Raw genomic sequence first — 13925 nt, forward strand, 5'->3', positions numbered from 1 at the left:
ATTGTTTGATAGCAATATATTTTTATCCCGTGGTAACGCACGAGCCATTGTTTTGACCAAGGCATTCAGTAATACAAATCAAAATATTATTTTGAATCGATAAATATTATATATTCATAGAAATACAAGATCAAAGACAATTACCCAGGACGGAAGAAGCGACAACATGCCATCATGTTCAACAAAACAATTATTTGATCGCTACCCCATGGCAACGCACGGGCATTAAACTAGTAATAACATAAAAAAAGAGCCCAAACGTCTAGCGGTGAGTGCCCTGCGTTGCACGACCCGGCCGGGCGAGACGAAGAGGACCGACCCCGCGTCGGCGTCTAGGAATTTGTTTGTAGGGAGAATGAAATGGCATGTCGATGCACATGTAGGTAGGTAGTCTCCCGAGCAAGCGATGGAATTAATTAATTAATTAGGCGCAGAGGGAGACGAGGAGGCACCGAAAACACAATGAGCATTCTATTCTGGGCGCGATCATGGTCGACGATTCTCTCCGCGCACGTGCATTACAGACCGGCGACATGCCCCGCGCCCATATGCATGAACCGGGGATTTGCAACTAATGATTGTCGGTGCCGACGAGCAGAGCAGACCGGCGCCGATGGACTGGGAGGAGGACCGGCCGGGCCGGGGAGGAAGGAGACGATGATGGAGGCCCTAGCCCTTGCCCTAGCCGGCGGCGAAGGCATAGCATGCAGTTGCAGTTGTAGACGAGGCGTATGTATTTGTGCAACACACAAATAAATAGAGGAAGAGGAAAAAAAAAAAAGGAATTCACTTGCGCGGGGGACCTTTTTTCTTTTTTCTTTGTGGCAACACAATCACGTACAACGCGTTGATTCCATTCGTTCAGGATGGTCGTTGCGCACCATGGCTCTTAATTACGCAGCGCCATCTTCCATACACGCGAGCGATTCGAATATGAACGGTCGGAAGACGTACGTGGGGGTGCGTGGGAGGGAGACGGCGGGGTGGGGAATGAATCGTCGGGAGAGTAAATTTAGGGAGTCGCATGCTTTTTTCATTTCGTTTCCTTTCATTTTCATCTGACTCAACAATCAATCAATCAATCAATCAATGAAACAAATACATCCATCGCGGCCTCCCATGGATCCGTTGATTTCCCATTGGTCCATCCCCACATGCCACGGATCGATCCCACACTTCGATCGATCGCAACCGTCCTTCTATATCCAACGGCCATGCATGTCTTGCAGTCACAAGTCACAAGAGCAACGGACTAGTCAACTTTGACCTCCTTCGGATCGGATTCCCATCACGGCTCGGGACGAGCTGATGTCCGTATTCGACAGAAAATACATACAAGTTTCATCGAAATACTACAACACTTAGGCGACAAGGGTAGGTTAGGGTTTGAAGTTTTTTTATTTTTATTATTCCAACTATACAACCACACCGCAATAATACAAGTTTCGCTGAAATACTACTACAACAGTTGCGTGACACATGTATGTTAGGTTAAGTTTTTCATTTTTATTCCAAGTACAACTACAAAATCGGGAGCCACCCCTAATAGTTGGCTTTAGCAAGTAGGGCATGTAACGGATCGAGGTCCCCTCTTAGGTCCATCCATGCGGTCCTCCTAGATACAATGGCTCACAAGTTTCATGGTTGTTGATTGACCGAACGCCGTCTTTGCTTGTCCACTATAGTCTTGGACCGTGTCACAAAAATCCATGTGATGTTGATTTTCTCAATGTGGTAGCAGCGCCAAATTGTTCTATTATTTTTATGTGCACCGGTTTGCCATTTCATTTCTTTTCTCCCATTTGCTTGCCGGATTTCCCGTATTCGTGTTCATGGTGGTTATGGTCGGATCGACCCAATACCCCCAGATCTCACCGTTAGCCGCCATATAGACCTCGTCAGTACAACCAGTCTACTTGTCCGAGACAATCTCGGACGTCGCCATGCAAACCACCATGACACCTTGACCACATCGTGTCGGTCACATGATCGCATATCTCTCTCTTTGGTGGCCATCGTTTGTCTCTCTCTTTGGCGATCATCGCTTGTCTCTCTCTTTGGCAGTCATCGCCTCTGCGCCACCGATCGGCAACCACGGGACTCACTGTTACGATACGCTCATCCCGATGTCATCGTCGACCAGGCCGGTGAGGAAACCCGGCCCGTTGCTTCTAACAACCTGGGCCCGCCGAGTTGGAAATAAACACATGCACAGTCTAGTTGATGGATTGAGCAAAGCTGATACAGACATGCATGTATCATGGCAGCTAGGGCGATTGTTGACTAACTAATGTGAAATACTCCCTTCGTCCAAAAAAGCTTGTCCCTCAAGTGGATGAATCTAGCACCAATTTAGTGTTAGATACATCCATTTCAGAGACAAGCTTGAGACAATTTTTTTCGAACGGAGAGAGTATACATGCATGCATGCATGTGCGTGCGTGCGTCAGTGAGTTGTGTTCGTGCACGTGCATGTGGTACTAGCTGTGCGTACGTACGTGGTGCAAAGCGTGCATTGCATATATTGGTCCAATGGATGGAAGGGCAGACGCCAGCTAGCCACACCGCGGGACGGGCACGGGAGGTTAGGTTTGTACGCGGGATCATCACTGGTTGATGAGATGTTTTTCTAGACATTTGAACTATTTTTAAAAAGTTGTCTACTTTGTCAGTTTTTCAAAATAATTGAAGTTCTAGGTTTGTCCTAAGTTAAACTTGTTCAAGGTTTGACCAATTATGTAGATGGAGGCGCTTGTTGCTGGACGACACGCTACCTCAAAACCCTCGCGTCGCCGTCGTGCATGCATGCACGGCTCTACGTGGCCCAGAGAATTAATAATTCAAGTTCTAGCTGGCTCAAGGCCGTTCACGTCGTGAGCCAAAGTTGTTTAAGTTTGATCAATTCTATAGATGGCATTTGCAGCTGATTGCGGGAGTCAAGTCATGTATGTCGCGACCCTGCGACCAAGCCCTTGCGTCTCCACGTGCGCGCATGCAGGTACAGAATGCCAGCTCTTCATTGCCCTGAGAAGCCCGCGTTGCCGTGGTGGGACGACGGCGTGGCCATCGACGAGACGCTCGGGGGACTCCGGCTTACGGCCTACAGAGAGGGGAAACTCCTCGATCGATGCAACATTTACTAAATGATGCAAAAGCAGGATGGAGTGACCTCTGGGATCGTCCATCACGCATGTACGGCTGTGCCACGGGCTCCCTCCTCGCCCTTGACGTGTCGGTGCACGCGGCAATAATCCTAGACCTACGGGCCTATTACAGGCAAGTTACGGAAGCCCTTCACTAATTCTCTTCAGCCCCCCTGATTTTCACCGGGGTGGCCCCGCTTCCTTCCCTTCTTGCCAATCAAACCATGCCATGTCAGTGTGTAATTAGTCTCGGCCTGTAAATGTCCGTACGTGTAGCATTACTGCACTGTGGAGTCATGCACGCCCGCATGACGGTGTTGAGGCCACGCGGGTGCCCCGACGGGGTGAAGTCGTAAAACATCTGGTGGATGGACCCTGTCTGCGCACGTCGGGTTTTTTTTTTAGCTCGGCTGACCAAGGCAACGGACGTGCATGCGGTACTTAGGAGTAGTATAAACGACGACAAAACATGCATGGAGCGGGCCCTCCCTCGACAAAACATGGTCGAGCTGACCAAGGAAGAAAGACGATCGAGTAGGAACAACCCTCCTTCTTCGCAATTTATTGGGACATTCTGATTCCTGTAGACATAACTGATGAAGAGCTTAAGGCCGTGCATCGCATGTTTATATAGAGATATGCATGAGTATTGAGTAGGAAACCAACCCAGCCCAGCCATTGTTGGCATCCTGGTGCAGAGAAAGAGAGTGGGCACCAACCATCCTCCATGGCGTCGGCCACCTCAGCCCGCGGTGCCCTCGGAGCGGAGCAGGACCATCTCCATCTCGGCCTGGAAGTTGCTCTCGTCGACGCTGAAGTTGCCCTCCATCTCGCCGGTATCCGAGTCCCGGCGGCCCTGGACTTCCTGCATCCCGCGTCGGGGCTGTAGCAGAGGATGTGCGCCAGCCTGATGCGGCTCCGACGGTCTCAGGCGCGCAGATGCCGGCGCCATGGAAGGTGATGAGGAGGTGGTGGTGGTGGAACCTGCCGACGCCAAGCGCGCAGCCGCTGCCGTCCTCCTCGTCCTTGAAGGAGACGGCGACGGCGACGGCGTCGGCGTCGGCCATGGTGGAGAAGAGGGTCGCGCCGTCGCCGGACAAGAAGCATGCGGAGGCTCCTCTCCCGTCGCGCGAGTTTGTGGAGGAACCAGACGGATCTGGGGTCGCCATGGCTGCCGCCTGATCTGAGGAAGGGTTAGGTGAGGAGAGGGTGGGTGCGCCGGCGGTGGGTGGGAGAAGAGGGCGGCGGCGGAATCGGAAGCGGCGGGCGGGCTGGTTTACTGGGAAGGTTTGGGATTTGCGTCGGGTGGGTGGGTGGATGTATTGATATTTTTAATTAGTTTTGTGTTTCAACCAAAAAAATCTACTACGTACTAATTAAGAGGAGGTTAAGAGGAGGAAGGGAGGAGAGTACTTCGGGAACTGGATTTTCCACGCTTCTGCCTTGCCTTGTGATTGGTCAGTGTGACCTTCCCACAGATCGATCCCCTCTTCGGCCGATCTGAGCCGTCCGCCTACATCCGACGAAGGAAGGAGAGATCAATAGATAGAGGATTTACTCCTTTTATAATCTCTACTACCTAAAACAAACGAAGGGTTCCGTTTTCCCTCTTACGTTTCGTCGAACCTAGCGTTTCGTTCGCTCGTCGTCCAGTCGTAGCACTCTCCTCCGCTTCGCCAAGCACATGGGCCGAAGCCCAGCCCCCGTGAGCCAGCCTACAACAACAAGCAGACGGTCTGGCGCGGTGGCGTTAGGGTTAGCGTTGTCGCCCAGCCCCATGCCCCCATCCTCAGCCCGTCCTTCTGCTCATTGGCCGCCGCTCGACCTCGACAGCCGCACCTAGCCAACGGTTGCTGCCTCCAGCTATAGACTCGCCGCATCCCACCAGTGTGCCGCCGGCCGACCCTAGGCATCACGCTCCTCATGCCGCCCCACCATCGATCCCTTGTGCCCTTCCGCCCATTGCCGTTAGATACCCCTCCGCCGCTGCCCACGTCCTCCCCGATCGACTCAACCTCCACTGAGAGAGAGAGAGAGAGAGAGAGAGAGAGAGAGAGAGAGAGAGAGAGAGAGAGAGAGAGAGAGAGAGAGAGAGAGAGTCCAATCCAATCCAAGGTCAATGTATTCTTCAATTTCCATTCTCCTTTCATGGATTCGCATACTCTTGTTCTCGTGTATGAAAGACAGTTTGGATTGATGCTGGCCATTGGTTATGTGGGAAGAGATTGGGTTTTGTTTTCGTGGTGCAATGTGCAATTTCGTTGAACCTAGAACAAGTAGAGAGGAAAGATGTTGGCTATGGTTGCTTGTTCATCAGGATGTTCTGTCTATATAAATTCCTTCCATTCAATTTCATTGTATTTTCGGTTCCAGTTGTGCACTCTGTTGTGTGTTCTCGTTTCAGCCAAGCACCATTGATAAATAGTCTCGGCAATAATTGCAGAGTGCCATGATGTAAATAAAATTTTCAAATGTGTACAACTCATTTGTAACATTATTCATATGATAAACAGAACAAAGCAAAATATATAGTAGCTACTCCTTTTTTTTGTTCAAAGCATAAAAGGTAAGCAACGGTGTCAACAATGTCACAAACTCTCTGTAGCTTTTGCTTTCATGTCCTGAAGATTGTCTCAAATGAACCATAGCAAGCAGCTCAGTCATACCATTGAATTTTGCTTTTATAACTTTCAAATGTTTTTTATTAAGCTATTCCCTGGAATATGACCTCTGATATATTGGTGTATTTGTTCACTATTTGAAGCTTATTGCCTCTTGATGCATAAACCAACAAGGAGCTTGCTGTTCAAGCATAGGAAGAACATCTTGATGTTGATTCCCCTTTCCGTACGAGATTTTTACAAAAATATCCATCAGTATCTTATTGTTTAGGAATGATAGAAATTCTGCAATGATCGTCAGAAGATATTGCTTTACAATTTCTTCACTGTAATCTTATGCTACAACATATGTCTAACTTATTTCTCTTTGTACCAGTTTACTTGCCTGATTTTCAATTGGAGCTTACCGTTCACTGAAGGAGAATACTATAATAACATGGATGTGCTAAAAGGGAAATTAATATCTAAGTTTATTTGTTGCTGGTACACAAAATTGGAGATGATATGCATTTATGTAATTCTTGCACCTTTTTTCAGAGAATGTTTCAGAGAATAGTCTTAAAAATTTCTGAAAACGATTATCTTTGTCGATGCCTGTCTTTTTTTTTGAATTTTTGTCATAATGATATATTTTAAGATTGTCATGGAAATGACAGAGTCCTCAACTTGTACGAAGTGATGCTTTACTTGAGTGAAAAAGGCAAAATAAATAATAGAACGTGCGTGCGTGCGTGCGTGCGTGATGGTTTAAATGAATATGGTTTCCGACAATAAAATTCTGAATTATTCACTTGACCGAAATTTCGAGATATCTATGCTACATTTGGATGAGACTTGTAGCTAAATTTCCCTTAAGGAATGTACATATATGTCGTTGGTGAACTTCAAAGCTCGTTATGAGTTTCTACGGAATTGTTGACAATTGTGTACCTTGTAAAAGTGTCATGGATGCGTGATGGTGAGTGATACTAATACGGATTTAATTCTAGATGGTATATGTCCATTTTAAAGTCCAATCTCCCTCTATCCTCTTGCCTCACTGTGTTGTGGTGGCGTCTTGCGACAACAACCATGCCCCCTCCTCACTTTGAGAGATATAAAAAATCATGAGAGAAAGAGGGTTAAATGAAAGGTGGGAGGGAGCTACAGATAGATGAGGGAGGAGGTAAGAGAGAGAGAAGTTTATCACATGATGCTATTGGAAACCTCAGGTGCACCTTGCTAATGAAAAGCATAACATGAAATGGTATAGCATAACTACATGATACATCTTCGAAACCCAAAGTGTGTTGGTGGGGTGGTCGGGGGACTACGGCCTAGATGCAGTACTGACATAGGTGGCGAGGCAGATATAGTGCGTGAAATTAGAAGAAGAGTAATTTACCTATAAAAAATTGTTTATGTGTTTAACATCCTAAAGGTTTATGTTTCACACATTTATTGCGAAAGTACTAGAATATTTATGTTTCCGTTCAACGCACGGGCAATTACCTAGTAATAAGTTAAATTATGGTATGGTTTGGTGGGTGAGAATAATAAATCAATAGATAGAGGGCGAGATTGTGAATTGCTAGTCGGTATGCTCGATGATTGGGATGACACATGAGGACGTCCAAGTGTGCGATGCACATGAGGACGGTCAAGGCGCACATAGTACGCGCAGACAAGCTCGACGACGGGCCCCACTCCGTCGGTATTCGTCGATTACAAGGGGATGGCGGCAAAGGCGTACGTAGTACCTGGCATGAGCCGACCTCATGCATCCATGCATGCATACGCAGGGAGGGAGTTGTAAAATTGGTTGCCATGGCATGGCATGGGAAATGGACTTGTGTGTTTGACGACGTCGATGATTCCTCCGGACTTGATCGAGGCACCTCCACAACCGGCGGAAACGGCCGATGATCCTTTTGGCAAAGGAGGTGGCCGAGACCGAGCATTGACCGCAAAAACCATCAAGGGCGAGGCCGTCACCACAGCTGTGTTTCATCATCCTGAATTGCTCGGCGGTATAATTTTTACAAATTGAAATTATACCACTGAGTTCATATTGAAAATACAAAATGAGTGGTATAATTTTTGCCCCCGCCGCAGTCGATCTCGGTAATTAAATTTATGGTCAAGCTTGAATTTCGGAAACTTAAAATTTACGGTAGTTAAAGACGTAGACGTACAGGCACGGCACAGCAGCATGCATTGTACGGACGGACGGACGTGTCGTGTCGTGTCATCAGTCCAAAAAACGCTCCATCCACGGCGGTGGACATGAGCATGCATTTGTTTTGTTTGGGCCATCGATCGTTGGTAGGCGCGTAAGTCAATCTACGCATGTTCGTTCGCACCGCACGCTAGCTAGCTAGAACAAGGCACCTGTGGACGCTCCAGGTCACCTGTGGACGCCATACATGGCTCTTGAAGCTGCCCACCACTACCTTCAGCTCGCCGTCGGCCATGGCACGTCCTCGCCGGCGGCACTGCTCCTCGTCCTAGTACCCTTAGGGCATCTACAATGCGGGCGCTTAGCCCAGGCGCCAGGGTCTCTTTCCCGGCCGTTCCGTTCGATTCCTGGTCAATCCCAGGATTTCCCTTGGCATCGATGCCTCTCCTGACATCGGGCGCTTGAGCCTTTTTTTTTTTGCATGCATCTGTTTTGACGCTAGTCGGGCGCTAGCTCGACATTTAAAAAATCAGCTAAGCGCTCAACCTGACGCTCATGCGTTGGAGAGGCGGACTCCTCCACCGGTGCTTATTGATTAATTCTTTTTTTTAATGATGCAAGCGCCCAAACAAGCGCCTCTGCATTGAAAATGCCCTTACTGCTTTTACTGCTAGCATCGGTAAGGAGCTCCACCAAGACCGGACGCAAGCTGCGGCTCCCGCCTTCGCATCCGGGAAGCCTCCCCATCGTCGGCTACCTCCACCACATCGACGCCCAGACCCACATCTCCCTCCAGCACCTGGTCGACAAGTACGGCCACAACGGCCTCCTCTTCCTCCGCGCCGGCGCCGTGCCTACCGTCATAGTCTCCTCGCCCAGCGCCGCCGAGGCCGTCATGCGCACCCACGACCACATCCTCGCGTCGCGCCCGTGGTCCATGGCCTCCCACATCCTACGCTACAACACCACCGACGTCGCCTTCTCTCCACTGGGCGAGTACTGGCAGCACACCAGGAAGCTCGTCAACACGCACCTGCTCAGCGCCAAGAAGGTGCACTCCTTGGCAAATGGCCGTCAAGAAGAGGTACGTACCTACACTTACCTACTTAGCCGTCAATCTTCAGCTGTACGATCCTGATGTTAGAGCATCTCTAGTAGATCCCGTAAAAGCCCATACCGTAAAAGAGCTTTAGAGTACTTTCAGTGAGATTTCAATAAAATCGACTGGGTTTCAGTTCGGTCAAAATATTTCGGCAACTTCAGTAGAACATATGAATTTTTCTTGAGACTGGATTTTCAACTCTCCTCGGGTGTACTACACACGAGTAAGCATTTTTTTTTTGAAAAAACCTGTCAAACCAAATCCAAAAAATCTGAAAATTTATGACATTAAACTTTATCATATGTTTGGGGTTCTTGCAAAATTTCATCCAAAACTAACGTGGGAGAAACTTTCACCAAAAAGAACAAATTCGCTCGTCCAAGTTTTCTGCATTGTTTGAGCAGTGATTTTGTTCTTTTTGGTGAGAGCTCCTCATATGTTAGTTTTGTCATCCACTGGCAGGTTTGTAAGGAGCATAATTCTAGGATCTTCGATCATACGGCCAGTAGTGCGGAGTGAGTCCTTGTTCTTGTTAGAGAAGAGATGGCTACCTGGCGTGCTGCTGGATGTATCACTGACTTAGCTGCGTGATATTTCGCTCGATGTGTGCCTCTGCCGATCCGGCTTGCTGGCCTGCTCAGTTCTAGTCCGCCTAGACTGTCCACCAGTTTGTAACACACACACACTCTGTTTCTTCTTTCTAATAAAATTCGGCCAACGGCCCTTCGAGACAGATGTTAGGTTTGGATGAAATTTTGCTAGAACCATAAACGTATGAGAAGGTTTGATGTCACAAAGTTTTAGATTTTTTGACCTTGCTTGATACTGGTTTTTTAGTTTTTTGCTAAGTCGGGTGTAGTACACCCGAAGTAGCCACACCTTTCCGATTTTTCAAATATTTTCCTGTATATTTTAGAAAAGGTTAAAATATTTGGTTTAGCTCGAGAGTGAATATTTCAGCGCTCTGGGTAAATGCAAACGAGATCACTAATATTCATTGAATTTCGGTGATTTTAATTGTTGCTGACATTTTTCTAAAACTGAAAGTGAAAACCTCCACTCATTTGGCTGGCTGGCTGGCTTTTAACGTAATATACTAGTGCAGGTGTGCCTCGTCGTCAACAAGATCCGTGAGGCGGCCACCAACGCTCCATCCATAGCAGTGGACATGAGCGAATTCCTGGCCGCCTACACCAACGATGTCGTAAGTCGCTCGGTGCTGGGAGCGACCCACCGGAAGAAAGGCCGCAACACGCTCTTCAGAGAGATGACCGAGACTAACGTCGACCTTCTCGTGGGATTCAACTTTGAGAACTTCATCCCTAGGTGGCCACTGACGGAGGTCCTCTTCAGGCTGGTCTGCTGGAAGGTTCAGCGACACCTCAACAAGTGGGACGCCTTGCTGGAAGAGGTCATCAAGGAGCACATAAACTTGAAGCAAGATAATTCTGCCGACTTCATCCATGTTTTCCTCTCTCTACAGCAAGAGTACGGTCTCACCGACGATAATGTCAAGTCACTCTTGATGGTGCGTGCTTGTTTCTTTTTCATTTATTTATTTCACTTATAGTTTTTCCATTTGCAAATTCATGGTTGATTTAAAAGTTATACTACATAGTTTTCCGATTGCTAAAGTTATATACAGTTTTTCCATTGTAAATTCAAAGATTGATTTAAAGGTTATATATAGCCCCTAAAAATCCATATATAGTGTCCATGTTTTTGCATATATAGCTAATCATTACATATTAGTACACATACATACATACATATACATGGTACTTGATATATACACTAATTAAAATCGGACCCTTTTCTTTGGTCTTACCAGAACATATTTGAGGCAGCCATAGAAACATCCTATCTGGTGCTGGAATACGCCATGGCCGAGCTTATCAACAACAGACATGTTGTGAAGAAACTACAAACCGAGGTAAGGACGTTTGCATCGTCCAAGGAAAAAAAGTTGGACATGATTACGGAGGAGGACCTCAGCAGCCTGCCCTACCTAAAGGCAACCATGAAAGAGGCCCTGCGCTTGCACCCACCAGGGCCTTTACTCATCCCACACTACTCCACCGCTGATTGCAACATCGACGGATACGACATACCCGCCAAAACACGTATCCTTGTGAACGGTTGGGCCATCGGGAGAGACCCAAAAGCTTGGGAGAGGCCAGAGGATTTCATGCCAGAGAGGTTCCTACAAGATGGTCAGGAGAAATCTAGCAGCTTGGGTCAAGATTTTAAGTACCTGCCATTTGGATCTGGGCGAAGGATTTGTCCCGGGGCAAATTTCGCACTCGCGACAATGGAGATCATGCTAGTAAATCTCATGTACCATTTTGACTGGGAGGTTCCCAGTGAGAAAGATGGTGCTGGTCGAAAGGTTAGTGTGGCTGAGACGTTCGGGCTGATGCTTCGCCGAAATGAGAAACTCTACCTTGTTCCAAAGATTGCCTAATAACTAGTGCCCCCGATCCCAAGTGTATGCCTATTTAGACTTGTGCGCAATAATTAAGGTGAGGGCTAAAATAAGCATGTTGTCCATCTATTGTTGCTGTCGATCGAGAAGATGGACCAGAAGTTCAATGCACTGGTTGTAGTGCAGTTATGTTGTAGTAGCCATGGAAAATAATCTATTTGAGTTGTGATGGACTTATATTATGTGCTTTGGAGGCAAGGCCATATGGATTTGTCTTTTTGTAGTCAAAATTTTCCTTTTCATATAAGTGAATGCATTGTTGTTATGAGATTTGTTGTGAAAGCACAGCTGTGTTGGATCTTGCTGACATCAGAAGTTCAGAACTATTCGTTCAACTGGAGCAGATTGGTTCGGCCAGCTAATCTCTGAAATTGATGATACAAAGCGACTTAGGGTGATGATGTTGTTTTGGAGGCTGTGGCATGTAACGAACGAATTGGTACACTCTAAGCTAGCTCCCCCCATCAAGGTATCTGTCTGGTTTGTTCGCAACTACATTGATACACTTTTTTCGCTTGCTGTGGATCTGAAGTACGACCCAATTAAGGGAAATGCACCGATTTCAACCATCTTCCCTCGTCTTAATCCCACATGCACTATAGGAGGGGCTTACCCTTGTGTGACCCCATGGTATCGGCCTGTTTTAGGACGGGTTAAATCAAATGTTGAAGGGTTCTTTCTAAATGGTGCTGCGGGTGCTTGTATGGTTCTTCGTGACCCATGCATGCGTCGTGGTGTGCACATGCACCTATAGCTAGTGCCGTACGTGCACATGGGAATTTGTTTGTTTTAAGATAATTTATTTAATCATCCGTCCAAAACAACAACAACAACAACAACAACAAAGCCTTTAGTCCCAAGCAAGTTGGGGTAGACTAGAGGTGAAACCCATAAGATCTCGCAACCAACTCATGGCTCTGGCACATGGATAGCAAGCTTTCATGCACCCCTGTCCATAGCTAGCTCTTTGGTGATACTCCAATCCTTCAGGTCTCTCTTAACGGACTCCTCCCATGTCAAATTCGGTCTACCCCGCCCTCTCTTGACATTCTCCGCACACTTTAGCCGTCCGCTATGCACTGGAGCTTCTGGAGGCCTGCGCTGGATATGTCCAAACCATCTCAGACGATGTTGGACAAGCTTCACTTCAATTGGTGCTACCCAACTCTATCTCGTATAGCATCATTCCGGACTCGATCCTTCCTCGTGTGGCCACACATCCGTCTCCACATATGCATCTCCGCCACACCTAACTGTTGAACATGTCGCCTTTTAGTCGGCCAACACTCAGCACCATACAACATTGCGGGTCGAACTGCCGTCCTGTAGAACTTGCCTTTTAGCTTTTGTGGCACTCTCTTGTCACAGAGAATGCCAGAAGCTTGGCGCCACTTCATCCATCCGGCTTTGATCCGATGGTTCACATCTTCATCAATACCCCCATCCTCCTGCAGCATTGACCCCAAATACCGAAAGGTGTCCTTCTGAGGTACCATCTGACCATCAAGGTTAACCTCCTCCTCCTCACACCTAGTAGTACTGAAACCGCACATCATGTACTCGGTTTTAGTTCTACTAAGCCTAAACCCTTTCGATTCCAAGGTTTGTCTCCATAACTCTAACTTCCTATTTACCCCCGCCCGACTATCATCAACTAGCACCACATCATCCGCAAAGAGCATACACCATGGGATATCTCCTTGTATATCCCTTGTGACTTCATCCATCACCAATGCAAAAGATAAGGGCTCAAAGCTGACCCCTGATGCAGTACTATCTTAATTGGGAAGTCATCAGTGTCGACATCACTTGTTCAAACACTTGTCACAACATTATCGTACATGTCCTTGATGAGGGTAATGTACTTTGCTAGACTTTGTGTTTCTCCAAGGCCCACCATATGACATTCCGCGGTATCTTATCATAGGCCTTCTCCAAGTCAATGAACACCATATGCAAGTCCTTCTTTTGCTCCCTATATCTCTCCATAAGCTGTCGTACCAAGAAAAAAAATCATCCGTCCAAAACGCGACTCTTTTTTTGAAGACCAAAACACGACTCCCGTCTGTCCGCAACCCCCCACCCCCCAGCCGCCGTGCATCCATTTTCACGGCTCCACCCTCCTTTTTTGCGGGTCGGCCCCACCCTCCTTGCTGTAGCATGCAAGGGTGTGAGCCCATACTAGTCACCCTGCCGCATCACGGCGGCTAGGAGCCATTGCTGACATACGTTGTTGCGAGCGAGCACGCCGGCGGGGTCAAGGGGGAGGATGGCGGAGCTGGAATAGGGTCCACGGCCATGCGAGCTGCCATGGTGTTGCTATGACCGTCGGCGGTGAGAGCTGCAACCGGACGATGGTGGAGCTACAACCGGTGACCGCCTATGATATGACCAAGACAATGGCGACGGTTGAGCT

General features: G+C 47.7%; 1 protein-coding gene across 1 annotated transcript; it reads left to right on the forward strand.

The window, feature by feature from the left end:
• Positions 1-8169: 8169 nt before the first annotated feature.
• On the forward strand, positions 8170-11488 carry LOC123110236 (cytochrome P450 71C3-like). The gene is made up of 4 exons (XM_044530714.1): positions 8170-8255; positions 8577-9006; positions 10130-10552; positions 10856-11488. The coding sequence occupies exons 1-4, from the start codon at positions 8170-8172 to the stop codon at positions 11486-11488; spliced, it is 1572 nt and encodes a 523-aa protein (XP_044386649.1).
• The last annotated feature ends 2437 nt before the right edge of the window (positions 11489-13925 follow it).

Source organism: Triticum aestivum, chromosome 5B (assembly GCF_018294505.1).
Source record: "Triticum aestivum cultivar Chinese Spring chromosome 5B, IWGSC CS RefSeq v2.1, whole genome shotgun sequence".
Taxonomy (NCBI): domain Eukaryota; kingdom Viridiplantae; phylum Streptophyta; class Magnoliopsida; order Poales; family Poaceae; genus Triticum; species Triticum aestivum.